The 26,358-nt window shown below is 38.9% G+C and overlaps 4 protein-coding genes across 6 annotated transcripts in view; 1 reads left to right on the plus strand and 3 right to left on the minus strand.

The window, feature by feature from the left end:
- The first annotated feature begins 201 nt into the window (after positions 1-201).
- Positions 202-11,234, plus strand: LOC136248943 (GATOR2 complex protein MIOS-like). The gene is made up of 17 exons (XM_066040810.1): positions 202-329; positions 595-840; positions 1,565-1,661; positions 1,969-2,040; positions 6,742-6,869; positions 6,919-7,013; positions 7,070-7,138; positions 7,878-7,943; positions 8,001-8,073; positions 8,308-8,357; positions 8,423-8,511; positions 8,925-8,966; positions 9,028-9,134; positions 9,760-9,830; positions 10,729-10,837; positions 10,888-10,975; positions 11,023-11,234. Exons 2-17 carry the CDS (start codon positions 645-647, stop codon positions 11,102-11,104), a joined length of 1,434 nt encoding a protein of 477 aa, XP_065896882.1. The 5' UTR covers positions 202-329; positions 595-644; the 3' UTR covers positions 11,105-11,234.
- Positions 11,235-11,426: 192 nt separating this feature from the next.
- On the minus strand, positions 11,427-16,560 carry LOC136248949 (SAP domain-containing ribonucleoprotein-like). 2 transcript variants are annotated; one of them, XM_066040820.1, is made up of 9 exons: positions 16,403-16,560; positions 16,255-16,354; positions 15,934-16,040; positions 15,351-15,418; positions 15,238-15,295; positions 15,115-15,185; positions 12,184-12,241; positions 11,627-11,767; positions 11,427-11,579 (listed from the first exon to the last, which is right to left on the minus strand). In XM_066040820.1, exons 1-9 carry the CDS (start codon positions 16,475-16,477, stop codon positions 11,541-11,543), a joined length of 717 nt encoding a protein of 238 aa, XP_065896892.1. In that variant the 5' UTR covers positions 16,478-16,560; the 3' UTR covers positions 11,427-11,540. The 2 variants fall into 2 exon arrangements, with proteins under 2 accessions (XP_065896892.1, XP_065896891.1); XM_066040819.1 differs by having other exon boundaries at positions 15,351-15,421.
- A 2,979-nt stretch (positions 16,561-19,539) lies between these two features.
- On the minus strand, positions 19,540-22,162 carry LOC136248939 (uncharacterized). Its single transcript, XM_066040806.1, has 2 exons — positions 20,738-22,162; positions 19,540-20,653 (listed from the first exon to the last, which is right to left on the minus strand). The coding sequence occupies exons 1-2, from the start codon at positions 21,977-21,979 to the stop codon at positions 19,691-19,693; spliced, it is 2,205 nt and encodes a 734-aa protein (XP_065896878.1). The 5' UTR covers positions 21,980-22,162; the 3' UTR covers positions 19,540-19,690.
- Positions 22,163-23,792: 1,630 nt separating this feature from the next.
- The window catches only part of LOC136248952 (uncharacterized), a 5,733-nt gene continuing 3,167 nt past the window's right edge, over positions 23,793-26,358 (minus strand). Inside the window, exons 3-6 of one of the 2 annotated variants that reach the window (XM_066040825.1) lie at positions 25,798-25,843; positions 25,243-25,364; positions 24,250-24,334; positions 23,793-24,188 (exon numbers count right to left, since the gene is read on the minus strand). In XM_066040825.1, the coding sequence (XP_065896897.1) occupies positions 23,931-24,188; positions 24,250-24,334; positions 25,243-25,364; positions 25,798-25,843 (511 nt within the window). In that variant the 3' untranslated portion in view covers positions 23,793-23,930. The remainder of the gene's footprint in view (positions 24,189-24,249; positions 24,335-25,242; positions 25,365-25,797; positions 25,844-26,358) is intronic. The other variant, XM_066040824.1, reaches the window with a different exon arrangement.

A 26,358-nucleotide genomic window follows, 5' to 3' on the forward strand; every position in this document is an offset into this window, starting at 1 on the left:
ATTTATCATGCCTTTATTTGACCAAATTATCATGATGGTACATATGGGCTATTTTGGAAATGGGTGTTCATGCTTGCAGGTACAACTCAGGTGAGCACTTTTGTGAAGTGTCGGTAAAAGGTGGAATCGGTGCAGCCCTATTGTATTCACGTATGGTTTAGTGTTCAGAGGTGACAATATGATAGTGTGTGTTTTGTTAGACATGGGGCGGCAGTGACCAGGTGGCATTTGTCAACTGTCGAAGTCGTATCTGTACTGGTACTCACCATGACTCACCTGATATCGCCATGGAGATGAAATGGCGGGCTAAAAATAGATATGGATTTAATGTAAGAGAACAAGTGTATGTGCCAGCGTGTGTACAGTACTGTATGTTTGGATTATGCTCACTGTAATATTAAGAAGGTACTATTTTTAACCATGGATATTATTTGCCTAGGGTGAATGAAATAAGTATATTTTTGTATGTCCTTTGTTTGTTGTGGTGCAGAATGGTATTGCTGAGCATCAGCACAGTTGCTGCTGTGTAGTACAGTATAGTCCACATGTGTTGGACCTCAATCATTAATATTCTCTTACATCTTTTATCCTTAGCCAAGTGAAAACCTCACTATAATCGGATCCAATCCACAACTTCGTCAGTTATGGAACTGGCTAGAGCATATCCTTTTTGTTTCCCACACCCTGTGGACATGTTGCCATGGTTACACCACCTTAACTCTCTCCCACTGTACAAGAGGTTACTGAAGGAAGACAGACTAGTGAGTGTGTTGGGACGTAGGTCACACGGCTCAGTCCCTGGGGTACAGAGCATTCTGGAGGGTGAATTCAGTCCCAAACGTAAGTGTAATGTATGTATGATGGAACCTGATTACCTGTGTGCTAGCTCATAAAGTGTTCAAATGTTAAAGGCCATTCATTTTAATCTGATACATACACTTGTTAACTAAATACTCTAATAGAGCAGTCATTTCCCCCGTGCTGTTGTGACTACTTTAGCACATGCCTAGCATGTTGCCAGTGAGTTGGGTCACTGCTGATTTATGGGATTTTTATGCATTTAACAAAGTGAAGACTTCTCCACCTTTCTCACAGGCCCCTATAGTGGGATAATAATGACTGTAATGTTAAGCAATTGCTATTATAATTCTGAGGAACAATGCGGTTAGAAATATAGTCAGACTGTAAATTGTTATACTCTGTTAGAAAAGTCATTCTGCTACAGTACCTACTTGATCAATCACTACCCAATGGAAATTGCCTTTGAAATATCCAGCCCATGTCCCTGGCCTATATGTTATTCACAGCTATTCCACTAACAGTCCCGTAATTGTGGAGTATTCAGTTTATGTAAATGGTTTGCTTGAATTACTAAGGTGTCTACAAGAGTACCCATACTTTGATATACGTCCATGGATCCATTTGTAGTGGTGGTACAAATGTAGAAACACCTGACGATCAAGACACCTAGTGAAGACATGGTCTCAATGTGTCCAGAATAGACAGAGGGGTCCCATGTACTGTATAATAAAGTTTACTCTACATGTACATGCCTCTACTTTAGGTACATGTAGTTTAGCTTCAGCAAAGAAGATGCGTGAACACAACGGTGTGGAGGCTTCTGAGTCACCTGATGTCATGATGTATCACAGCCCTGAAAGGTGTCTGTCTGTCCATTTGTGTGTATGTCTGTATACATCTCTTTGTTGTTATAAATTTGTCAGCCTGCCAGGGTTTGAACATTTTAGCAGAAATGCTTTCAAGGGTACAATACAAATACATATTTAAAGAAATCTGTGTATGTCTTTTTTTTTTTTTGAGGATATCACTCCTTGGAGTTAATACATCCCGTGCAAAAAACAATTCTGGTCATGTAGACTGATGATGTAGTATCTTATTATCTGTTTAACTCATTCTGCCTGTCTGTCATGTGTAGTTCTTGCTTTAACATGTGCTCTTGTTCAACAGGGATGTGTGTATTCTTCTGTGTGGTTGGCCCAGTTTGGATTTAGAGGGTGACCTTGAGTCCTTCTTGAAAAGGTGAGTGATCCTGTGTATGTGACACTTATTATGTAATGGTGGCTTGTGGTGGTAGTTGTAAAGATACGATTAAAAGATGTACTGTATTGATGGATCCAAAATCATTACAACGTAACGTCCATACACGAGTGTTACATAATTAGAATCATACATGTGCATGCATGCTCTTACAACTAATAAGATACAACTACATTAACATTAGCCATACTACTACATCTCCCCTCACAGTCACAAATCAAGTTTGTCAGGTGGTTTCAAAATTCGTCCACTTCTGGTTCGACATGTATCTGACTGTAAACATTCCAGATACCTATCTTCTGTTTGTTCGTCATTGCTATTGTAAACTTTTACAGAGGTCTGTAGTGTATTGTCTGGTAAAGGTAATAAATGTCTGCGATTGTGTCGATAAGTGCCGCCAGAGGTCTTTACAACATATGAACAGGGTCTTTCACCACTATACCATCTGCTTTATCAAGAAAGTACATTTTCTTTCCTGGTTTTAGAGGTTTTAATGTTTTCGTTCTATGGTGACTATTGTAGTTCCGACGCTGTCTTTCCTTGATCATCTCTTCCTTCTCTTTCAAAAGTACTTTGTCAGGTAAGCATGGTGAAAGCTTCTTAGAGATGACTGAGATGGTAGTTCACAGTTTTCTGTACATGAGCTTTGCTGGACTGTACCCATTTGTAAGAGGTGTTGAACGGTATGCCAATAAGGCTTCATAGGGATCGTTACACTTCTCCAGTAAGTCTTTAACAGTTCTCACTCCTCTTTCAGCGGCGCCATTTCCTTGAGGAAATCACAGACTACTAGTACGGTGAACAAACCCATATTCTGTGGCAAAGGTGTGGAAAAGCTCTGCTGAATACTATGGGCCGCTGTCTGATTCTAGGTGACTGATTCTGGTATGCCATGTCTAGCAAATATACTCTTCAAATGGTTAATGACATCACTAGAAGTGGCAGTAGACAATCTAGCAAGTTCGAGAATAGTAACCGATCACTAGTGGGTATTTCTGCTTCTTCCATTCAAAAATATCTGACGCAAATCTCTGCCATGGATAGTCTGGGAAGGGGGACGGAAGCAAAGGTTCTGCCGGCTGGAAGCGAGTCTTGCAACAAATTGAACAATGTTGAACAGCTTCGTCAATGTGCTTACTAATTCCTGGCCACCATACTGCTTGTGAGGCTCTCTATCTGCATTTGGTAATACCTTGGTGGCCTGTGTGCAGCTTCTTCAAGACATCATCCTGTAGGGATGTAGGAATAACTAACCGACTATTTTGCAGAAGAAGGTTGTCACAGACAAATAGTTCATCTTTTACTGCTTCTTAATAGGGCCTTTGACTTGAGATGGGTGGCCAACCATGCCTACAATACTCCATGACCTGTGAACAGACATGATCTGCCAGTTGAGCTTCCCTGATCTGCTGAAGTCGTGTCTCTGTAGCTGGTAAGGTTTGTACTAGCAGATTCATGTAAGCACCCACTTCTGCTTGAAATTGATCATCACCTACAGTAACAGATGAAAATGGTGGCCTAGATAGAGTATCAGCACTATACAGTTCTTTACCTGGTACATGTGAAATTGTAAAGTCAAAGCACATCATGCACAGGCGAAAACATTGCACTCTGATAGGAAGGAGTTCCAGTGGTTTCTTTGAAAACAGAGGGACAAGTGGCTTGAGGTCAGTTCGTATGCGAAATTGGATACCAAGCAGTTTGGAACCATTCACAAGCCCATGTGACTGCAAGGGCTTCTTTTTTGTTTTGAGCATAATGTTGCTCTGTGGTGATCAGTGTTCTTGAAATATATGCAACTGGTCTAACAACATCACTGTCTGGCTGTTGTTGGGTGAGAACGGCTCCAAGACCATACGATGAAGCATCTGCAGAGACTACAGTTGGTAATGAAGGATTGTATTGTGCCAAAATTTCACTAGAACTAGAGCTGCTTTGATGGCATGAAAGCCTGCTCTTGACTTGTGCCCCAAATCCGTTAGATTCTTAGGCATGGTCAATCAACTAAACAAATTCTCCCCCCCATCTTGCGGATAAGCTAAAATCATTACAAGATCTTCTTAGTAGTCGAAACCAATTCTCAAGTCAGACACACTCTTTGGTTGAGGCATGTTACTGATAGCACTAACTTTCTCTGGGTCTACACGGATACCATCAGGGTCGATGAGTTGGCCCAGGAATCTAATAGATGGCTTGCTAAACTCATGGGTTTAGAGTTAAGCCTGATTCCTGTATCCATTTAAGGGTTTCTGTTATATTTCTGTCATGTTCTGCTTGAGTCCTGCCATAGATCAGCACATCATCTACCACCCCTTCCAATCCATTCAAGATATCATTCATCCGTTTTTGGAAGAATTCTGGAGCAGATGTAATTCCAAATGGCTATCTCCAGAAACAAAATCTCCCAAAAGGAGTGATGAAAGTAGTGAGCAACGTGGAGTCCTCAGAAAGTTCTACTTGCCATAATCTGGAGTTAGCATCGAGTTTGGTAAAAACTTTTGCTCCCCCAATCTGTGCCAATGTCTGCTCAACAGATGGCAGAATATGCCTCCCTCTACACGCAATCATGTTCAATTTTGTCAGATCTACACATATCCTGACATTGCCATTAGCTTTGGGCACCACAACCATGCCTGGGCACCACAACCATGCCTGAGCACCACTCTGTTACTTGATTCACTTTTTCAATAACACCAAGTTCCTGTATTCTAGCTAGTTCAGCTTTCACCTTAGGAAGGAGCGGTATAGCAACTCTGCAGGGGGTACAGAGGGAAAAGGGCTGTGCACCACTGCATACTGAAATTGTGTAGGGGCAGCCTTGTAGCTTGCCTAAACCCTGGAATAGTTTAGGGAAATTCTGAACAACAGGGTGTACTTGAGCATGATAGGAGTAGCAACCCTGACAGGCTCAACCATCGAAACCATGTGTAAAGCATCAATAGCCGGATGACCCAGTAGTGGCTTTAGCTAGGCCTTGGACAGCAAAAATATCTTGATAAATTTCTTTGTCCTGATATATATATCTTTAATAAAAAAATACAACAGACAATATTTGTACTTACCAACGAAATGCTTTTTGGTTTATAATTGGTGGATAATTAATTGAACAAACAGGATTGCTGACCAAAGGCTCAGCAGTTTTATTGGCATTTGGAAGTGGTTGATATAGTAGACTTTGTCGTTTGGTTTCACCCACCTTCTGCATCATGAAAACATTATGTGCTTGTGACAACGCTTTGGCTTGGCTATCGCAAGCCACAATGGACATGGGCTGTGGGTGGGCTATAAAAATAATAGATTAAACAATCATAAGATAGTGTTCGTTCAAGATTAAGGTTTATGCCATTTAGAATCAGAAGAATCTACAGCAGACACATCATCACTTGCATAGTTTACCCCAAAGAAGTTGTCATCATCATCTGTAGTCCCAGTGGTAGGAAGCCTTTTATCACTCTCAACAAAGTGAAGTGCTCTAGGTCTGCTCCTGCACATAAGTTTAAAATGTCTCTTTTTCCACAGTTATGACAGACAACATCTTTATCAGGGCATTGTAAGTAACTATGGTAACCCGGTCGTCCACATTTACTGCGACGTAATTTGTCGGACCGTATTGGCTGTGTAACACTGTTCTTAAAAGTTCCTTGTCTGGGCATGTTCCTACTAGGTCCTGTAATAGCATCAACCAGGAAATCCTTGGGGTATTTCTCCCCGCACCGTTACCGGTTGGTTTTTAACTGACTCACTTTGGAGGGCCATAGTAATGGCTTTCTCCAGGGTTAAATTTGCATCCATCTGCATTTTTTCTGATAATTTAGCATCTCTAATACTAACGACGATCTGGTTGCGTATCATCTGGTCATGTATTTGTGGTGCTTTGTAAGTGTGTACAAGATTGTTATGTAATCATCCTGGTTCCATATCATCTTGTTTTTTTGAGTTGAACTTTGCTCTCTCAAAGATAGGATTCCTCCGCTTAACGAAATAGGCTTCAGATTTTGTTTTCACAATGTTGTATTTCTTCTTGTCTTCCGCTGACAATCGAAATGACTGCAATATATCGTCAGCCTTGGCTCCCATGGTATATGTTAAGGTATTTACTTGTTTGTCTTCTGCTTTGTTTGCGATCCCTGAAGCTTGATGAAAATGTTTGAATCGTCTTATCCATTGTGACCATTCTTCAGGTTGCGTGAAATGGATCCAAAATCATTGCAACATAACGTCCATACACAAGTGTTACATAATTAGAATCATACATGTGCATGCATGCTCTTACAACCAATAAGATACAACTACATCCAACTACATCAACATTAGCTATACTACTAGCTTAAAATAATTGTGGTGGTGACTTGACGTGGTGGTGCTGATTGTGATATAGTGGCTTAACATTACAGTGCTTACTGTATAGCCTAAATATATCAAAGAGGAATATTTTTGAGGTTGAGCAATGTAAAAATAAAATTTTCGTAGATTTGAAAACAGTCCCAAAACATTTCAAGGACAAAATTTTCACCCTTCACCCCCAAAACCTTGAAATTAGCAAAAAAAAATCCCCTTGAAATATTTAGCTATTGTAGTGGGGGGCTAAATATAGTAGTGCTTTTTATGGTAGAGACTTGTAGTGTATTGGTATAGATTCACTTACTGCAGCTGTTGTATCATCTGTTTGCTTTGCATTGTTAGGGAAGAAATGGAGGAGAATTTTGAACGGGCAGCAGCTATAGCAGTGTTCCATGGTCATGTGAGACGAGCAGTATCATCACTAAGAGATGGTGCCGTGGCAACCAGCCAATGTGGAGATGAGGCCAGAAGTGGGTATGGGTAGTGACTATCCTATTTTAGCAACTCTTTACATTTTAGGCCATATGTTGAGCATGATATCACTTGGGGTAGCAGGCTATTCTCCAAATAGTGCCCACCTTTGGAAAGAAACTTGTGCTACCATGAAGAAAGAAGTATGTGTTAGTTTTGTTTTGTGCAATTATCGCTAGCTGCACTGTTGTTTCACCAGATAAAGCACCCATACTTACGTGCAGCATTTTCATTTCTCTCTGGTGAAGATCCATTGTCCAGTGTCTTAGTAAGTGTGACAGATAACCAATGACACATGCATACAGATATTTTTAGGCAGTGGGCAACTATTATTTGAATGCTCTATTAGAATATTTGGTTGTTCTATTAGAGTATACCCACCATTTTAAAAGCTTATACCAATAGCACATCAATCCTATATGGACAAGGGAATTAACATATGGAACTCCATACACCAATAACATTACGGGAAAAATTCAATCATGGCATCTTTTGTTGGTGACATACATCATTAGTTACATTGTTTTTTACACACACAACAGAGATGCAAAGAATGGGTCACTACTCCATTGTCTTGTAATCAAACTGCTTTGATAGAAGGGAAGTAAAAGCTTGGAATAGTCAACTGGAGTAATTTCATGTCTCTAGTGAATGTAAAAGGATTACTCTGCTTTGTCTGTGCTACCATTCTTCCATTGTGCATTCAACTTCATTTCCATAGCTTTGCTGTGTTGTGCTAGTAACGTAACATACTCAAGCATGTGCCTCTGTATAATGCCCTAATAAGGAGATACTATAATAGTACTTGGCAGCCATGTTTGAATTCTACTGTTCATGGAGTTACATGCTCCCCTGGCCATAGGATCCAATGCACTCTGTAGACACAAAATGCTGGCCACAGTTTTACTGTAAAATATTAGGGCACAGTCACCTGGCTTCACAGTCAGGGTAGGGCCCTGTGGTGGATATGCCAATGGTTAGTTTACTAGTATATTGACTTATTGTAGACGGAGACTGGAGTATCATACCAGGACAGGGTGGCTTTTGCTTGTCACTTTTTAGATGACAAAAAGGTATGTAATGTATCTCTTGACAAGACTGTGGCAATGTTGTTTGTTGTGTCACTGTAGCTTCACTTGTACTTGACCCAACTTCGTAACTATCTCATTAATGGCGGTCATATTGATGGTCTCTTCCTCACAGGTACTGAACATAAAAGCTGATGTGTGTTTGGTACAAAATTTGACACGGAAAGTTGAATGAATCTAGGGGTTGAGTTTGTCCATGATGATTTTGATGGTAACTAAAATTGTTTTATTTCTATTGTAAAATTTACCAAGCTGCAAAAGAGGATACAACAGACTAAAATCATAATAATAGTTTTCTAACAATCGTCACAATACAACAGGTGCACTGGTCATGTCTTACTCCATGTAGGTATTTCTCACAAGAACGGTTTGGATCTGATTTCAGCCTACATTGATATGGTGAGTGTGTCTGTAACAAATGAGTCACACCCCCTTCATGTTCTGCCCCACCCACCTCTCTGCAGACCAGTGATATTCAGACAGCCTGTCTGGTCGCAGGACAAGCAATGCCCTTCACACCAAAAGTGGCAAAAGTTACAACTTGGTTTGACAGGTAAGGTACTGTGATGTAGTGAAAATCCATGAAATCTTATCTCATCCCATGTGGTATTCCTTAGAAATGTTTTATGTGTATTATATCCACTAGCACGTAAAATATTCTTCAAAATCTGTAAAAATGTATCTCAAAACTCAAAGCCATGGACACCTTGGGTGTCCTGTTTATCAATGTTGTCGTGCTCCCCCACTCATCAAGTATTATGAACTCTTGGTCCGGGTTTTCCAAATGTTGTATTAACATATACTTTTGGACTTCAACTGATCATCTGTATTATTGTGTTCTCATTTGTAAATGTCCACATTGACAAGTTCCACTTGTCCTATAATGTCCATGCATACACGGTTGTGTTAGGGGAGAACGTGTGCTAGTGCTAAAACTGATATTAGATTTTTTTTTCTGGTTTACAGTTACAGAGAATTACTGGATCAATGGAGATTGTGGCATGTCAGGTGATCTTTTGTAGCTACACCCACTTATGCATTCAGCCACACCTCCTTTCCCTTGCTACAGAGCTTCATTAGATATTGAGCACAAGAAGTTAGACAGTAGCCATCGTCCATCCCAACAGTCTCATCTCATCTGCTCCTACTGTAACAAGAGTGTGGGAACCAGACCAGGTGAGGTATTGTGAGGATAAGTTTTATGATAGCTTACTTGTTTTAATAAAAGAGCACTATCAACTTCTTTAGTAGTTTCTCAATTTTCTGGAGACCAGCTGGTGTTTAGTTGTCTGATATGTCATACGTATGAGTTGGTGAACTGTTCATCACTGTTATACATAGAACAGTCAACTATTCTAAAAGTGCAATCATTTTTGTAGTCAAGGTTCCACCTGTATTGAGCAGTAGCATTAACTGCATATGTACCATAGATAATATCAGTGGCATAGCTACCATTGAGGCAACCGAGGCAGTTCCTTAGGAAATTATTTGAATGAGAATTTAGTACTGCAAATTCTCTAATAGAGCAGTCACCTACCTTCAACATAGAACAGTCAGGTTTGCCTTTCTTCTAAAACTTTCTGGCTACACTCTTGGATCTAAACTAGTTCTATTAAAGTGACACCACTGTTGTAAAATTTATAATACATGTATGCATGAAAAATACTTATTTTTACAGTACACTATATACAGTAACACAGTATTGTGTTTGAGGATACCTCTACATGTGCCCTGCATAAATACAATGTATCCTGTACTATTTCTCTAAAGCAATAATGTAATGTTGTGTGCTTTTGTTTAGAGCGGGGAGCATCATCAGTAGGAAGGTATTTTGGAGACAGAGGCTACGGCCAGGTACCTACAGGACCTAAGGTACACATATTACACTCAACGATGACAACTGTCTATCTCTGCATTAGTGATAAGTTTGAGCAAATTCCTGTGTACTGTACTGAATGGGACCTCAATGTCATCAAAATGTCTCTATTAACAGTGGTGGATTAGGAGAGGGGCACAGGAGGCACTTGCCCTCCCTCCCCCCCCCCCCCCCCAAAAAAAAAATTTATATACACAAGCAAGATCGAGACACTCTAATATAGCAGTTATTCAAATAGAACAGTCACCACATGTAGCACTCTTCATCTGCAGCACCAATTGCAACTCATTATGTGTAGCCTGCCAGTTTTTTTCGTTTTTTTTTTTGCAATTTTAGTCCTTTGTATGTCATTCTATTATGAAAGTTTACTGAACTCATCGGCTGTCACTGATCCCAACATGGCAGCTCTTGATCAATGCAGACCACTTAGTATGATTTATACATTTGTGCACTACTCTACACCAAAAATTTCACTGAATCATATAAATACCTTTAGCTTCTGGGGAGCTGTGCCAACCCCCCCTTGTCAAACCTTGGATCCACCTACCCGATTAAGATGGCTTTAAACAAGTGGCATTAAAGTTTGCCACTGTGATGTGGCGACTGCTTTCACTGCATTTTTAATTCAGTTGTTTATTTACCTTTTTATTTACTAAGGCTTTACATTTACAGCACAAGTGCTGAAGGTCTGTAGGACACCTGGTCCTACAGCCTGTTTAGAGTTGTTACATAAAGTGTGTTTGAAAAGGTGAAGATGAGTTTAGTTTATGATGGTTATGGTACAGAGGTACATGTTCATATTACACTAACATTGCTTAAAGTTTACAATAATTGATTGTTTTCCACACACAGTTTTCTATGCAGTATATATGCATTGTTTGATTTTATGTATAGGGTACGGTTTGTCCTAATCCCAACTGTCGTAAACCTCTTCCAAGATGTGCACTCTGTCTGCTCAACATGAGTATATTATCAGGGTCACACATACCAGACTCTCAGTCAGGTAACCATGGTTACATTTGTGGGTATGCATTTTCAAAGTTTCTTTTATAGTTGGTGATGAAAAGTTGGCATCATGGTTCACGTGGTGTCAGACATGTCGTCATGGAGGCCATACACTACACATAGCAGAGTGGTTCAGGTTGCTGGTGGGCACTATTTAGAGTGTTAACTATCCCATTATTGCAGGGAGCACCAAGAGTGCCCAGTCAGCAGCTGTAAGTGTCAATGTGTGTCACTGGATGGAATGACGGCTACTGTGAAAGAATAATTCTATCCACCATTTAATCAGAAATCAACGATCATCAGTCAAATTGTAATTTTTTGTCTTCCTATATTTGATTATGGCTTGATTTGACTCCTTTTAAAAGAAACTAATTCATCTACAGGTTCCAATTCAATACTAACATTGATTGAACTTCTTGACATGGTCATTATAATAAGGTCATGAAGTACACCTTAGCTGGGACCGACTTGACATGGTCACCATAATGAGGTGGTCTTTATTAATGAGGTCATGAAGTACAGTTTAATGTTTGGGACCTACAGTTTACAGCTATAACATGATCACAAGACATTTTATTACTAAGTACTTCCACTATACATTGCACCTATGGGATAAATCATAGCACAATATACAGCATCTAAAAAAGGAAAAAAGTGGTCTAGAGAGTGAGTGTGTGCAGTGAGGATTTGGTCTAGTGAAGTTAACTGTTAAACTTTGCAGCTCTCTTCTGTTTTCTTTGCTACAGGAAAAACAAATTGGCCTAAAAGAGAATTTCAATGATTTTACCTCCGAGCTCAGTGACGTGACAGGTACAGCTCCAAATTTCTGCTCCCTCTGTTTTTTCTTTGCGTCATCTTCAAGTGATGTTAAGGCTGGAGACACAGACGATCCAAAACGAGTAGCACGCGCCTTTAACTTTTCCATCTCCTAATAAGCAAAAAAAAAATTAGCACCCTAGTTGGAGTTGTGATATATATACGCTCCACCTATTCAGGACACATTGGGGCCAGCCAGGTTGAAGTGTCCTTGTTATAGTGGTGTCATGGTTTCATACTATACAAATCAGATGATTATCTAGGTATCCTTAAATCAGTGTATGCAAATAGCAAATAGGACCATGTACAAGTGTCCTGATCACCAACATGTCCTTATTAGTGAGGTCTAATTAGAAGTTCCATTGATATCATTCAAGGAGAAATCTTTTAGAGCAATTATCTTAAATTAAGGGGTAGAATTTCACCAGCTGTTTGTTGAACAGTTATTCAATTAGGCACTAATTACAACAGTTTATAAGAAAATCTTCCCAAACAGAAATTTTCAAAAACACTGATACGTGGACATACCTCATCAGATAATTTAATTTTCTTACTAAAGCTGCCACCAGCGTCGACTGGTCCAAACCTGTGTAAAGAAAACATTAACTTGTATGATTCGTAAATCAGAAAGTACCATAATTTGCTTTATTTCTGTGCAAAAAAATTTTCATGTAAAAATATTTTCATATGATTTATATGAATGACTCCTCTATTAGAGTAGTTCAATCTTGTGCAAAAAATTTCATGTAAGAAATTTTTGTACGTACAAAAATTATTTTACAACGAAAAAGCAAATTTTACAGTATATGTATTTGGTGGAAAAAGAAATTTGGCAGTATTGTACCCTTCATACTCCTTCCCTCACGAAGACATCAAAAGCATGTGATCATGGATACCTTCAAATGAGCTCCATATTACATGTGTGCTCTCAGATATGCTAAGTTAGCTGGCACTAGTACAAATGTAATAGCTTTCTGAATGTTCTATTAGATTGTAAAATGAGAAAAAACTTTGGTATGCTGAATGGACCTTATCTGCAATGACGTCAAAGCACAAAAAGGCGGCCGATAGTGTGGACACTTGACCATTGGGAGAGATGGTGGTTCACTATGTTAATGTTTACATACTGCAGCAAGGGGTAAGGTGAGGCATACATACTTATTACAAGACAAATTCGCATGGTTTTGAGTCGATACCAAAACTTAAGTCTGGTTTCTTTTGGTGGACTATTTCACATCACGCTAACCTCTTACCCAATAGTTCCATGTCGTAAAATCCACAAACAAAGCTCATTTTAGTGATTACATATGAAGTGCCCACACTAAACACGGCCATTTTGTCAATTATGATGTCATTGCAGATAAGGTCTATTGTATACTACTTGGAACTTGAGCAGTTACTGATCGCCAAGGACCTGCCTGACCTCATGTGTGGCCTATTATAGAGTCCACAATGCAAAAAAATTGAAATCCTCCAAAACTATTGGTAGGCTAAGTATAACACAACTGTGCCACGATAATCTAATGCTTTGATTTCAAGGTCATTGGGTGTATTGGCCGTGGTTTGAACATACTTTCTTTATTATTAGCACTTTACAGTGGCCAGCACTGAGGGTCTGACAACAACATGTGCTGCAGCCTTTCTGTAACAACTTTAAACAGGAAATAGGACCAGGAGTCCTACAGACCTTCAGCACTTGTGTTGGTAAAGTCTTAATAAATATATATATATATTTTAATTGATCACGTGAGTGCCTATTTCATGCATTGGATTGCTCTATGCATTCACTGGGCGAGATAACCGTATTGTTAGGTGTTTATAAACTTTGTATCATTGCTGTTGGAGACTGTTTCACTGATGCATCACTCATTCTGGTATTTGTTTACAAAAATCACATCAGTTTGGCTAAACTTCAGCGAATAGATGGCTCAGCCAAGTAGGTGTTGTAAAACCATACTTGGACATTTCTATCATTTTCAATCAAACGAAAGTGACAAACTTGGGTGCCATGTTGGTGTTACACTTATGCACAAGACAATATTTAAGTAGTTGGTTAGAAAATAACAATTTTTCTAATTGCAGACCCTACCCAGTGGCATAACTAGAACCAGACTGACACCAGGGCCTAGTGCAATCAGTGGCGTAGCTAACCGGAAGGTGATGGGGTGACACACCCCCACAGAACACTTAATGTCATGATTGTACAAAAAGGCTAATAACCCAATGATTGGCTAGCCAACATACGGTGTAGTATTAGCTAACTTACATCATATCCAAGTAGCTGCTATATTACAAATTACTATCTATGTAAGTAGAATGTAACCACCGCAGATTAAGCCTCATCTCACTCTCACGTGTCTCAACTGTACTCCAACATATTTGTCCATGATCAAGTAGAGCTATACATCACTGGCAGTATAGAATTACTTATTATAATGCGTTATAGCTATTTACGTTAGACACTCCTGGCCACACTGATTTCGTTCACTGAATTTAGTGAATTACACTCCAGATTCCAGTTTGACTCCTTATCTCTATTTCCGAGTAATCCCCTCTAGTTTAATATATAGCAGACCAACTCTCTCAACAATTCATCGCCTCATAGTGCAGTTTAGTGTTATCTCAAGCCTCAGGTCAACTGCCTTTGTTTAAATGCACTATCACATGAGTAAGCTAGTCTAAAAATAGAACAATAATTAGTGTGAGTAACTAATATTTTCGTTACTTGTTATCTCAAGCATAGACGATCCTTTTGTTAACTGATGCATCACACGTTTGCTAAATGGAGTGAGTGGAAGTGCTGAAGAGAATAGCATTGAAGAAGCTGGCCATTTAGCACGACTGTTACCATGTGCTAGGACACATGCTCAACATTTTTTATATGGTCTAAATGCCACAGCCTAATGTACGTACGTGAAATTTAATTTAAGGGACGTGGTAGTTTGTGCCTCAATCAAATCGATCAATGGTCCACTATTGCTCACTAAGAGATACTCTAGAGTATAGACCTAAGACCAGTAAGCCTTCTTTGCTGTTTTGTTCAAGTTTTTGATACATCGCCCATGGTCCATGACAGTTGGCCAAGCCTATCTTGGCATTGCGGTATACAAAATGTCTGTTTTAAATCTAACAATTTGCTGACACCTGGGCCTAGGCCCGGGTTTAATTACGCCATTGACTCTACCTACTATTAGACTTGCGATATGCTGATATGCATAGTCACTTTACACTTCCATATAACTACTAAACCATTTTGCTGTCACTAACAATAGAAAGAGTAGGAATCACAGAGAGCAAAACACTACAGTACATGCCTACATGGCAGGCCTACATGGTAGTGCTTTAACAACTTAGGCCATATTACCTGAGAAGACGTTAATGTTATTATGATATGTACATGATATTGTAAATCTTCACTGAGATACTGACAAGATCATGCAAATCAAAAAATCAACATACCTTTCACGGCGAGCCATCTTCTTCGCCTCTTCCTCACTCACCCCAAACCTCTTTGCACGTAGTTCAGCACGCTATTGGGTAAACAAGCAACAGTGGGTGGGGCACATTTTACAGTAGCCACACCTCCTGTGCAGTCATCTGAGATATTGGCTTCTTGGCTGCTTCAGTTGCAGGCTTGTCACTGTAAAGATGAAAGAGTGGGTGGGGCTGAAGACATTGCACAGCTACACACTCACTCTGTTGCTGGTTTATCATCTGCTACCTCATCCTTAGAGTCCTTGCCATCAGTAACATCTGATTTCTCCTGCTGAGGCAAAAATTTATTAGACAGAAACCTACGTATGATATCAACCAAGGACTGATTTACTAAAGATAAAGGCCGATTATGTAGGTGTTCTCATTTTCAGTGTCTTGTTGCTTGTACAACGAATTAGCCTCAGACAAACAATAAAACAAAGTTTTTCTGTTTGAGGAATGTAAAATCACATTGTTTACAAACCTGCCTTTTGCATTGGATTATCTTAATTAAAAGTTTTTCCACATCAATGAATGCTATTGTGTTCACAAAATTGCTGAAATTTAGTTCCTCAAAAAAAAAAAGCATAATTCAAATATGGGTTTGAGAGTGTACTTGTAATGTAAGGCAGGAAATTTTGATGGAATGTTGATGGAAAAGTTGATTGATTTTCGTCAACTTTTATATTCAAACCTGATGAAGTAAAGATTTGTCAAATTTTCCACCAAAATTTCCTTGTCATACAATAAGTAGCTTTATTGAAACAGATTAAGGCCACATGCAATGGTTGGCACTATCGATACCTTCTTGGTTGGTTCGTTGGCAGCAGTGTCAGGCTTCTTGTCTCCCTCGTAGGACTCCTCAAGATTGTCCTCATCAAGTAACTCATCACCTAATTCTTCTTCTTCAGCTGTGATGGGTAAATATAACATTTAGTATGTGTGCTTGTGTAGTGTACATTTTCCAAGTTAAACCATCCTCAGCACAAAAGACAAAACTAAATAGTAAAGAAAACAGTGGGACCACTGATCAATGTCCGAGATTAAAACAACAGACACCGTGCCCCAGAAAAGCAGAAATTTCTGTACAGCAAGCAGCCCCCAAATCTAGTAAACATCACCGACCTTCCTTCTGTAAATGCTCGATCAGTCTTGCGACAAGTTCCGGTTTGTTTCCTTTGTTGCTCAAGCCTAGATCCACGAGTCGCGTGCGAAGCTCTTGCACCTGATAACCAAACACCACGTTATGATAAACAATGCACTAGTAGCCCACCTTTAACTTCTTGATCTCCGCAATATCAATCTCATGCATATCTTCCGTGCCTTCATCCAAACCCGCGTTACTCATCGCCTTTCCTCACAAACACAATTTAAATCCCACAATGATAAAGTTTGTAACTGAAATCAATGATGGAATCGATTGTGGTACAACAGTAAGGCAGTATTACCAAGAGTTCATAATATATATATTATGTACTCTTGGTATTACATATGTGGAGCTGGAGGCTGGAAAGGTGGAGGATAAGCTGTAATGCTGAGTGAGTTCCGAAAGAGTTCTGTTTTTTAACCATGTGAATGTGATATTAGAGCACGAATTTCTAGACAGGCGGCGCCCGCCTCTCAGTTCGCAACACAGAACTCTTAAATGAAAACTAGTCTGCTGAACTTACTTTACAATAATGATACAATGTTGATGATCTTATTGATATCCGCAAGATTACTTCATCTAGAAAATGACTAGGGGGGGCAGGGCAAGTTTGCTTTTTTGTGCACGGCATCTAGGGGCCATGCCCACTAGACTGTCAGATTGCTTCTGGCGCATTAAATATTTGTATTTTAGACTCTCATAGATCACTTCTGGTGCATTCTCAGGTACCTGAAATTGTGACATGCTGCTCCAGAAATTTTTGTATTTTAAACTCTACTTCTGGTGTATTCTGTGATACTTGACAAGCTGCAGATTGCTGCTCCAGGAAAATTTTGCATTTAGACTTCTCATAGATTACTTTTAGTACATTCTCAGTAACTTGAGAATGTGATATGCATGCCACTCCGATTTTTTGCATTTTAGACTCTTGTAAATTGCTTCTGGTACATTCTCAGGCACCTGAGAATAACATGCCCTCTTTGGATTTTAGCATCCTCATTTAAACTATCGCTTAAAATTTAAGGGGGGCGAGAATTTGTCAAGGGGGAAAGCCCCTCCCTAAATGAAACCCTGCTAGCAATTCGTGAAAGGATACTACATGCAATTAATGACTAACATTGACTCATATAAATTATTATGGCCTTGCTGTGATTTCTGATCACCTGCTGACATGTAGAATTGAGATTTCAGGTTTGTGAGAACTAGGTGAATTTGGACTAGGTTTGTGAGGACCGTGCAATTGCATTTATTTGATGGTAAATGGTACAGCTTTCATTGCTGTAGAACTATTTGTATAGTATATTGTAGGTAGTTGAAGATGGGGTTCAAACTGTATGTTATATATTAGAGCTGGCATAGACCTGTCATTGTTAGCTATATAGTGTAGCAGCCACAACCTAGCTATCAGATGAACATCCTAAAAATAGTTAAGACTATGGCACACTATTATGGATTAAGTGGTCAGTCACACTCTTCCTTTTCTCATTGATCTCAATACTATATAGCTAGATTAAAGAGGATCATATTTTGGTCATGTAAATCAGCTATTAGTGTAAAAAATAAAATTTAAATCTGCTGTTTTGAATGTGAAGTTAATAAATTAAGTTTATGCTTTTATGCAGTTTGCTGTGGTTGTGCCCAGGAAATAATGGCTTGTAAAAGCCACCAATCTTATAATGAAACAGTGGAAACACCTGCAGGAGAATATGCCTGAGTGGAGGACGGAAAACAGATCAATCATTTATTAATGGCTTTAGTGACTGGGAAAATTTTTACAAATTTGTTTTCCAATTCATTAAAATTTCCCTCTTAACATTTGTCAAATTTTCAACTCATCAAAATACTCAAATTCTTTGGTACTTCTCAAAGTGGTCCACTATCCTTAGATGAGTGCAAAATGCATGCAGTCAACTGATTATCTGAATCTGACTTTTAAACTGTTCTAGTTGCTTACTAGTTTTGCCTAATAGCTGTATTCAGCCACCAATAGTACAATACATCATTGACGTGGTAAGTAAAGCAATGACGCTGGCAGGGATGAAAAACTAATTATTAAATTTATGTGGCCTTAAGCTAGTATCTATCTCTTTTTTTTTCGTTGCAGGAATGCAATAGATACCAACTTTAAAGTACACTGACATGTGAGCTAAGACTCTTATATACACTGAAACTGTATAGCATGCAAGAAGATAATGGAAGAATGTGCATGGAAACAGATGTAGGCAGTGAACAGGAAACAGAGTTGCTGTCAGACCTTCAGTGCTGGTCACTGTAAAGCTTTAATAACAATAACAATAGAGTAGAGTGGCTAAATTTTGTGCTGCTATATAGTATAGGAGTCTAGCTATATGCCCTCAAAGTATTTAGAAAAAATTACATTAATGTAAAGTTTTGACAGAGCGATGAATGCAGTGACTACTCTGTTAGAATATGCAAATGATTGTCCTGTTAGAATATACCTCAATCCTGCACGCAAATACTAATATTCAACCAAACGCTCAAACTTCTCACAATGTACGATTGTAAACAAACAGTAGCCACCACTCAGTACAAGGAATCATCTACATGTAGAACTTACCATTACTCTGAAAGAGTGATATGTATTCTGAAGGTGCCTTATACTTTTTAATTGTGCCTTTACACAGAGTAGGACTATCTTCCTAGGAGAGCTAGCTATAGAAACTCTTCAAAGCGATGGTTATTGACTGCATGGTTCAGTCCAATATGTGACCTAATTTGGGAAAACCATCAATGTACACACATCAATAGGTTGTGAGATATGCAACTTTAAACATTTCAATCCAGTATAGTTTAGCAAGGCTAAAAGTTTTGAATTTGAATTTTTCACCATGAATGCAGCCACCGTTATGCTTAACCCATGCACAGCATGCAAGCTAGTTACTGATATAACCATGCTTTTTTTCATAGCAGTATCTGTAACACAGGCATACCACCATGGTTGTGGTGGGCAGGCAATTGTATAACAACAGAAAATGGCGAAGCAGGTCATATGGAGTCTCCAACCTAAATACTGGGCTCTAAAGACTACCTGTGCCACTCAAAGTGAAAGAAATACATGTAGAAATCATCTGAGCAACTGTCCAAGGGTGTCCATGTCTCTAGCAGTGCAAGGTGCCAGAGCATTCCTAGTGACTGGTATATACCCACTCGTGAAAAGAATCCCAAGCAACTTAGTGGTATGGCTGTGGTGTGAATGTGTAGTGTATTGGTGTGGCTATCCATTTCCAAAATCCAGTCACAAATATCTCAGCTTTTCTTATTTATAAAAAATGGGTCATATACCCAGACAGTTGCTGTTGCATTCTTTACAGTTAAGAGTTGACTAATAATATAAGATCACCAAATGGACTTAACTACAAGATATAGTCAGATACAAACATAAAAAGCTATATATCACTGTGGTGTGATTGTTACTAACATACATGTTGTTACTAGATCATCATCTATGTCACTATTGTGTGTACCAGTCAAGCCTCCCACAAGGAAGATCTGACTATCGTTTACATGGATGGACAAGTCAAAATGATATTCGATCGAATTTTCAGCAACATACTCCCAGGATTTTGTATAAGTGTTATAGATGTAGATCATTGGAGACAATGTCCACTTTTTAGTTTGCTTATCCATGTAATCTCCACTGAAGATGATCAGATGACCTTGATGGTGGTTGATGGATTGAGAAGAGTAAGGCATGTCGGATAATTTGTTCCACACTCGACCACTGCTGGATTTGTTACTGCTCTGTAGTAATAATGGTAGAGATACAGTAACTATACTATGTGTACTCTGTTTGTGTTTATTATATCCTGCAGCAATGTACAAGTTGTCATTGACGATAACAGGAACTGCACCAACAATAGCATTAGGCAAGTGTTTAACCACACTCCAGTGTGAGTGATTGTCAGCAATATGAAGAACTTCTACTGATCTTATCGCACTTTTAGGATCCCAACTTGTTGCTCCACCAGCTACTATCACTGATGATCCATGGGAAATGCATGAGGCAAGGCATCGTGCAGTTGGCATGTCAGGGTATCGATTAAACCATTTCTCATACTTTTCATTCCACAGAAATACTTTGTTGGTTGCTTTACCATCAACTACACTTCCTCCAATAGCTAATAACTGTTTCCTGTTAGGTACAGCCACTAGACTAAATCTAAGATATGGAAGTTTGGGCAGCACAGACCAGCAATCTTTGTGCAAGTCATACACAAGAGGGGTATTTTTACTATCATCTACTGCAGCATATAATTTCCCATCAAGTTCAGCAACAGATAAGGCTAATGCTTTTATGGGAAGATCAGCACACTTCTGCCATGTAAACTTGAGGTTGTTTCCAGTACTTGTGCGAACCTGGCCAAAAACAGATAACACGCATGCACACACACGCACGCACGCACGCACACACACACACACACACTTAAAATAACAACATACCTGTTTCGGCATGGTTGGATTCATCATGGGAGTAATACTTTCCATCGATGATGGAGGTACTTTGTCTACAGTAAGTTGCTTCAACAAGTCTTGCCCCATTTCTGTCCCTGAAATATCTGATGCAAGTGTCTGAAGTTGTGCTGGTGATTGGTAAGGAGACAAAGACTGCAAGTTGGAAACCAGTCCATCTACTTTTGTATTTTCATCAAAATCTACTTCATCTTTAGGCTGGTTTTGTGTTCCCTGGTGCTGTGATAGCCTATCACCTTTGCTTTTAATTTCAACACCTATTGTCTGTAGTGATTGCAGCTGCGGCAAATCCGAGAGGTGTTCCTTATTGACAAGACCCTCCAACTGTTCACATAGTGTCACTATTGATGTTCTGTTCTTGGGAAGATTGCTGAGGCAGCTTTCAATCAAAGAAACCAGCACACCTAACTTGCTTCTGTCCATTCTACTGAAATACTGACTGCGTCTTTCCACTTCTGTGCAACCTTTGACTTCAAATGTTGTAGGATCAGTAACTACAGGTTCCAAGGGAGTGGGCCACTGATGGGATAGAGTGTGGAGCATTACACAGCCAAATGAGAACACATCTAATTCCTTTCCATATTGAACATTTTCTGGTGTATCTGCTAATGCTTCAGGAGGCATAAAATGAATAGTACCAGGTGCTGTGGTCATTTTTGACTGCTTTATCGGGTCAACAAGACGGGCTGTACCTAGGTCGCCAACTTTTGCTTCCATTCTTTCTGAAAGTAAAACATTATTGCTCGACAAATCACGGTGAATGATAGGAAGAGTACGGGAATGTAGATACCTAACACCTAACGACACGTCATAAAGAATTTTCAGTTTCGTTTCTGTCGGAATGACTGGAGTTTGTTCTAGCAGATTAGTTAGACTACAGTGAAGTCGTTCCATGACTAAACTAGGTATTCTGGCACCAGGAGAAATGTAAATACCGAAGAAACGAACTATTTTGGGATGACGTAATCGGCTGCTTTGCTCACACTCGCGCAAGAAACGTTGTCTAAGCGCCTGAAACTCTTCCTCGCTCACTTCATTCATGAAAATGGTGTGTATTTCCTTAACTGCCACATCAGTACCTTCCCATCTAGCCTCTAGGATCCTGCCATTCGCTCCTCTTCCGATTTGTCTGCCAAGTTGAATATTATCAATGACCCAGTCTTGTAGTGAAGCTGGTATGTCAAGTGGTAAAACATCACGAGCAGCCATCATGTTACTGAATAAAACTGTGTTAGAGAGCACAAACAGGACAACTGCTATGAGCTGTGGTCACAATTAACAGTACTAGACACCAATAGAAACCTAATGGTCAAACTCGGGATATACTTCACATGCTTCAAAGCAGTAGTTGGATAGAGAAGACTTGCATTGGCTTCCACTAAAGCCCCTTGTAAAGTATGGGTTAGTAAATTTCAGAAGTTAAGCCACTGATCTGCTGTGTGCTGCTGCAACTAGGGCAGTCATCTAAACACCCACTAGCTACAGCCATTATCTATGCGTGCATACAGACTACAGCTATATATCTGTAGAAAAAGTACTAGTGAACAAGGTGGGCCAATATTTAATGGAGTGGGGATATCAGACCTTGAAACTGATCACGAGATTAAAGCATATTGTGGTACATTACTTGAATGGAGGCCCGACATATTTTTTTAAAACATGTCCAGCTAGCTGTGAACATGCATATAACACTTCAAAACTGAATTGCATTTTTTGTCCTGTGCTTGGCACAGTCCTGTTAACACTAAAATTAGATTTCTGTGAATGGATCCAGGTACCACGGGATGCATGTTTTTGTTGTTGTGCTTGTAGGGAGGTGACAGTATTTAGTAGTAGTCGGGCAGGATAGTGTCACAGTGGTGCCAACACCTTCAGCACTGTCTCATCTGATATGCATACACTATGTAAATATTGAACTTTGTACATCAATATTCATGTCCAGCCAAGTGGCTCTGAAAGGGGATAATTATATATTGAAAGCAAAACCATTTGATTCATGAAATCACCAATAGAAGCCTAAGGTGTGTACACTACAAAGTGGATACCAGCACTGGCTTCAACAACTAAAGCTCCTATTGTAGGGACTTGACAATGAATAGGGTGTGGTAAGGAACAAGTGCACAAGAACATGCAGGTACAGTGTGCTTTAGTTCTGCTAAGAATATCATACAAAGACACAATTTATATCAGAGTATGATGATATATGTATTATAGGGATTATATAGATAACCACTAATGATGCAGGTATTGGGAGTGAACAATTAAAATTGTCTGCAGGACTGCATGTTCCAGTTATGGACTTGTGAAGTTTCAAACTGCATTAAATGAAAAATTCAGTTTATTTGTGTGATAAGGCAATGTTCTTGATATGATGCAAGAATTTATCAAATTAAAGTTCTATGAATGTTGTATAAGCTTTCAAGAGAATATACTCTTTCACTATGTACTCCCAATTTTATTGACGCATCATTGACGTGGTATGTAAACTGGAAATGAGACATTTTCATACTTGAACTCCATCTGTCAAAGTTTAGTCCATTTGCAAACTGAACACCATCATCTATTAAGTGTATAGGACTATACACCAAGTATAGGTAGCTATCATTCTAATCATCTTGACCTAATGCCGGTTGTTGATGCGATGGGTAAACCATATAGAGGCCCCAGTTTGCAGTTCTGGGGGACAAGGATTGATGGAATTACTAATTTTACCTCCAAACACGCCACAATGCATCACTACTGCATAGATAAAGTAAGTTCCAAAGCTAATATGCTGACAACATTTCTTATGTGGCATCTTGCCAAAATACCTTGAAGTCATCAACATCTGTGGTGTAAGAAGTCAGTAGAGTGCAAGGAATTTTGTTGTGCTTATTTATACACTCCTGATTCCCACTTATGATAATTGCAGCAAAAATATTGAAATAACTAGTATGTAAAAATGAGAAGCAGATAAAAATACCATGACTATGGAATGGCTCCATGTACTATGATAGGTAGCTATCATAGTACATGGAGCCATACACACACAAAAATTCACTCACTCTTTTGTATAACATACAGCAGCATTTCAAAATGTTGATATACAAAAATCCATTGGAAATTAAAAGGCTTGTACCAGTGCAAAATTAAATATAGCTACAAAGGTATAAATAACATGTTTCTATTGATGCAGGGGAATCTCCTTATGTTGAATATGATGTCTTGTTCTCTTTCTGAAATAAACAACAGCTACAACAATGATGATGATAATTACTGAACCAAACAAAATCTTCCTGGTTTGGTAACCACGGCAATCTGTCTGTTCTTTAACTGCAGTCACTTTTGTGTTGACACTTCCAGAAGATATTGCTACAGTGGCTGTGTTAGCAATGGATAAGACAGAAGGGATGCAGAACTTGGAATATACAAGCTCAAAATGCTACAAAATAACAAAAATCACCTGGTATGGATAAAATAGTTGCTATTTCATACTCACTCACATAGTACTGAACATCACTGAATAAATATGACAGTGTTGCATTATCATAAGTCTTATTACACACCAGGTATAAAATAGCTGCAGCACTATATATGGTAATTTAAACACAACACTCATAATTCAAGTACACATGTATTGCAGAGAACAAAAGACACATGATATGTCATGTGGCCAAGGAAAGCCTGTGTGTGAGGGCATGCAACAGACAAGTGTGTACAGGGACCACAAAACATGTTTCACATGTTTGTAGCTCAATCACTTGTACAATGCAGAAGTGGCTGTTAGATACTTGATCGAAGAAAATTGGTAGTAATGAGGTTAAAATCTCATATATAGGTTTACTATGCATGACACCAAGAGTTAATAATATTAACTCTTGATGACACCCTTGGATAGTAGCCACATGTATGTATGACAAAGATGCATCATGGTCAAGTGTGGTATCACTTGTACTAGTTCCTGGGAAACTACTTAGCTTTTAAAATCTAAAAGTTATGAACAAGAATGGCATACTCTAAATAGAGTAGTCATGAAGCATATTACCAAGGCATTACTTATAATATTAGTAATCTTTTTTGTCACCAAATTTTTGTCACATAATCACCTGAAATCATTTCTATTAAAAGCACCTTCAAACATGTAAAGTGCCTCTAAAAATAATTAACATTTTAGTAATTGTGATTCAACTTTCAATGATGTTACTCATAGCTAGCGGCTGTAATTGCCTTGCCTCAGGGTGAAACTTGTCCCCTTTCAAATATTTGGATCCTAATTGCCTCTGTGCCAGAAAGGGCTGACCATGATCTTGTATGGCTACACTTCTATTTTGGAGTTGGAACCGGAAACCAGTCAGCTACTTTTCTAGAACCACCCCTAATTATGGTGCATAATACAGTAACTAACGTGCAGCCATTCTTTAGAGATCTTTTGAATAGACACAACACATAAACACACCATTATGCACACAAGTGTCAGACACAACTATTTCGCTTACATTGATTTGTCACCTCCCTTATAGATAGCTGAAATATTTAGTGGATTAACGGCATTCACCACGTAAGTGACGTTATTCAGAGAAGCTATTTCAGCTGAGGTACCAGAATCAACCACACAAATCTGTGGACAGAGTACACCAAATTAAACATGTAGCATGTGTGTGGTTATTGAATAAACAACTATACAAAACCAGTAGCTAGTATGGTTGACAATCCAGCTTAATTTTAAACTACAAGTGTAAGCAACAATTAGAAAATTAACATTTGAGTAGGGGAAACAAGGGAAGTCATCTACATGTACACCTGCAGCTATACTAGTGGACATTTAATCTCATGGCTAAATGTCCACTAGTATAGCTGCAGGTGTAGATGACCTTTCTTGTTCCACTGCTTTTTATTCAAATGATATTTTTACTAACACTTGTTTGTTTACATTTTTAAAAACTTCATTATTGGTGAACCTGCATGAAAGGAATGAACGGCACTGTACTAGAGTAACTAGACACATTGTAACAATTAATTGTTACTGAACGCATGGTCCAACTATTACTTACTGAAACATGAAGTGGACATTCTGCTTCATTTTCAACTGTGTTCCACCTGTTGTACAGTGTTACAAATGAAAAAAAGTACAAGAAACACCTCTACATGACAGAAATTGAAACACAAAAGCCATGATACGTTACCATGAATCAACACCTACATGGAAAAATAAATAGGATGTAAAGGAGGACAAAGGTAGGTCCATGATGCATATACCTGTTGCAGTTGGCGAAAAAGCATGTCTTGGGCTGAGGCAATATTGAACAGCAAAGAAATCAAGCCAGCAAATATAGTTGAGTTTTGCTTGGCTGAAGGCATCATTAGTAGAAAAGTCATGTTAATTTATTTTTATAAATTTCATAGAGACAGATTTGGTGTCACTCTGAATACCTTTATGGGCTATGCTGTGCCTAACCAATACTGCTAGGCTGTCATGAATGAAAAATGAGGCTGGTTTTTAGATGATATTTGGCAAGAAAGCCAAAATCTCCATGATTCCTACTATGATAAAAAAATAACTGACTGCTATATTAGGGTGTTGGACTGCTCTCTTAGGCTCTTTGTGACTGATC

Source organism: Dysidea avara, chromosome 3, assembly GCF_963678975.1.
Source record: "Dysidea avara chromosome 3, odDysAvar1.4, whole genome shotgun sequence".
NCBI lineage: Eukaryota > Metazoa > Porifera > Demospongiae > Dictyoceratida > Dysideidae > Dysidea > Dysidea avara.

Bases quoted from the DNA above. Each gene is read 5' to 3' on its own strand.
- LOC136248949 (XM_066040819.1), bottom strand. From the start codon at position 16,477: ATGAGTAACGCGGGTTTGGATGAAGGCACGGAAGATATGCATGAGATT. The intron at 16,355-16,402 runs GTGGGCTACTAG...TTTGGTTATCAG, and splicing joins CGGAGATCAAGAAGTTAAAG to GTGCAAGAGCTTCGCACGCG. The intron at 12,242-15,114 runs GTATGTTGATTT...TTCTTTACACAG, and splicing joins AAGATGGCTCGCCGTGAAAG to GTTTGGACCAGTCGACGCTG.
- LOC136248943 (XM_066040810.1), top strand. From the start codon at position 645: ATGGAACTGGCTAGAGCATATCCTTTTTGTTTCCCACACCCTGTGGAC. The intron at 7,139-7,877 runs GTAAGTGTGACA...GACTTATTGTAG, and splicing joins ATCCATTGTCCAGTGTCTTA to ACGGAGACTGGAGTATCATA. The intron at 10,838-10,887 runs GTAACCATGGTT...TTTCTTTTATAG, and splicing joins CATACCAGACTCTCAGTCAG to TTGGTGATGAAAAGTTGGCA.
- LOC136248939 (XM_066040806.1), bottom strand. From the start codon at position 21,979: ATGATGGCTGCTCGTGATGTTTTACCACTTGACATACCAGCTTCACTA. The intron at 20,654-20,737 runs GTATGTTGTTAT...GTTTTTGGCCAG, and splicing joins ATCCAACCATGCCGAAACAG to GTTCGCACAAGTACTGGAAA.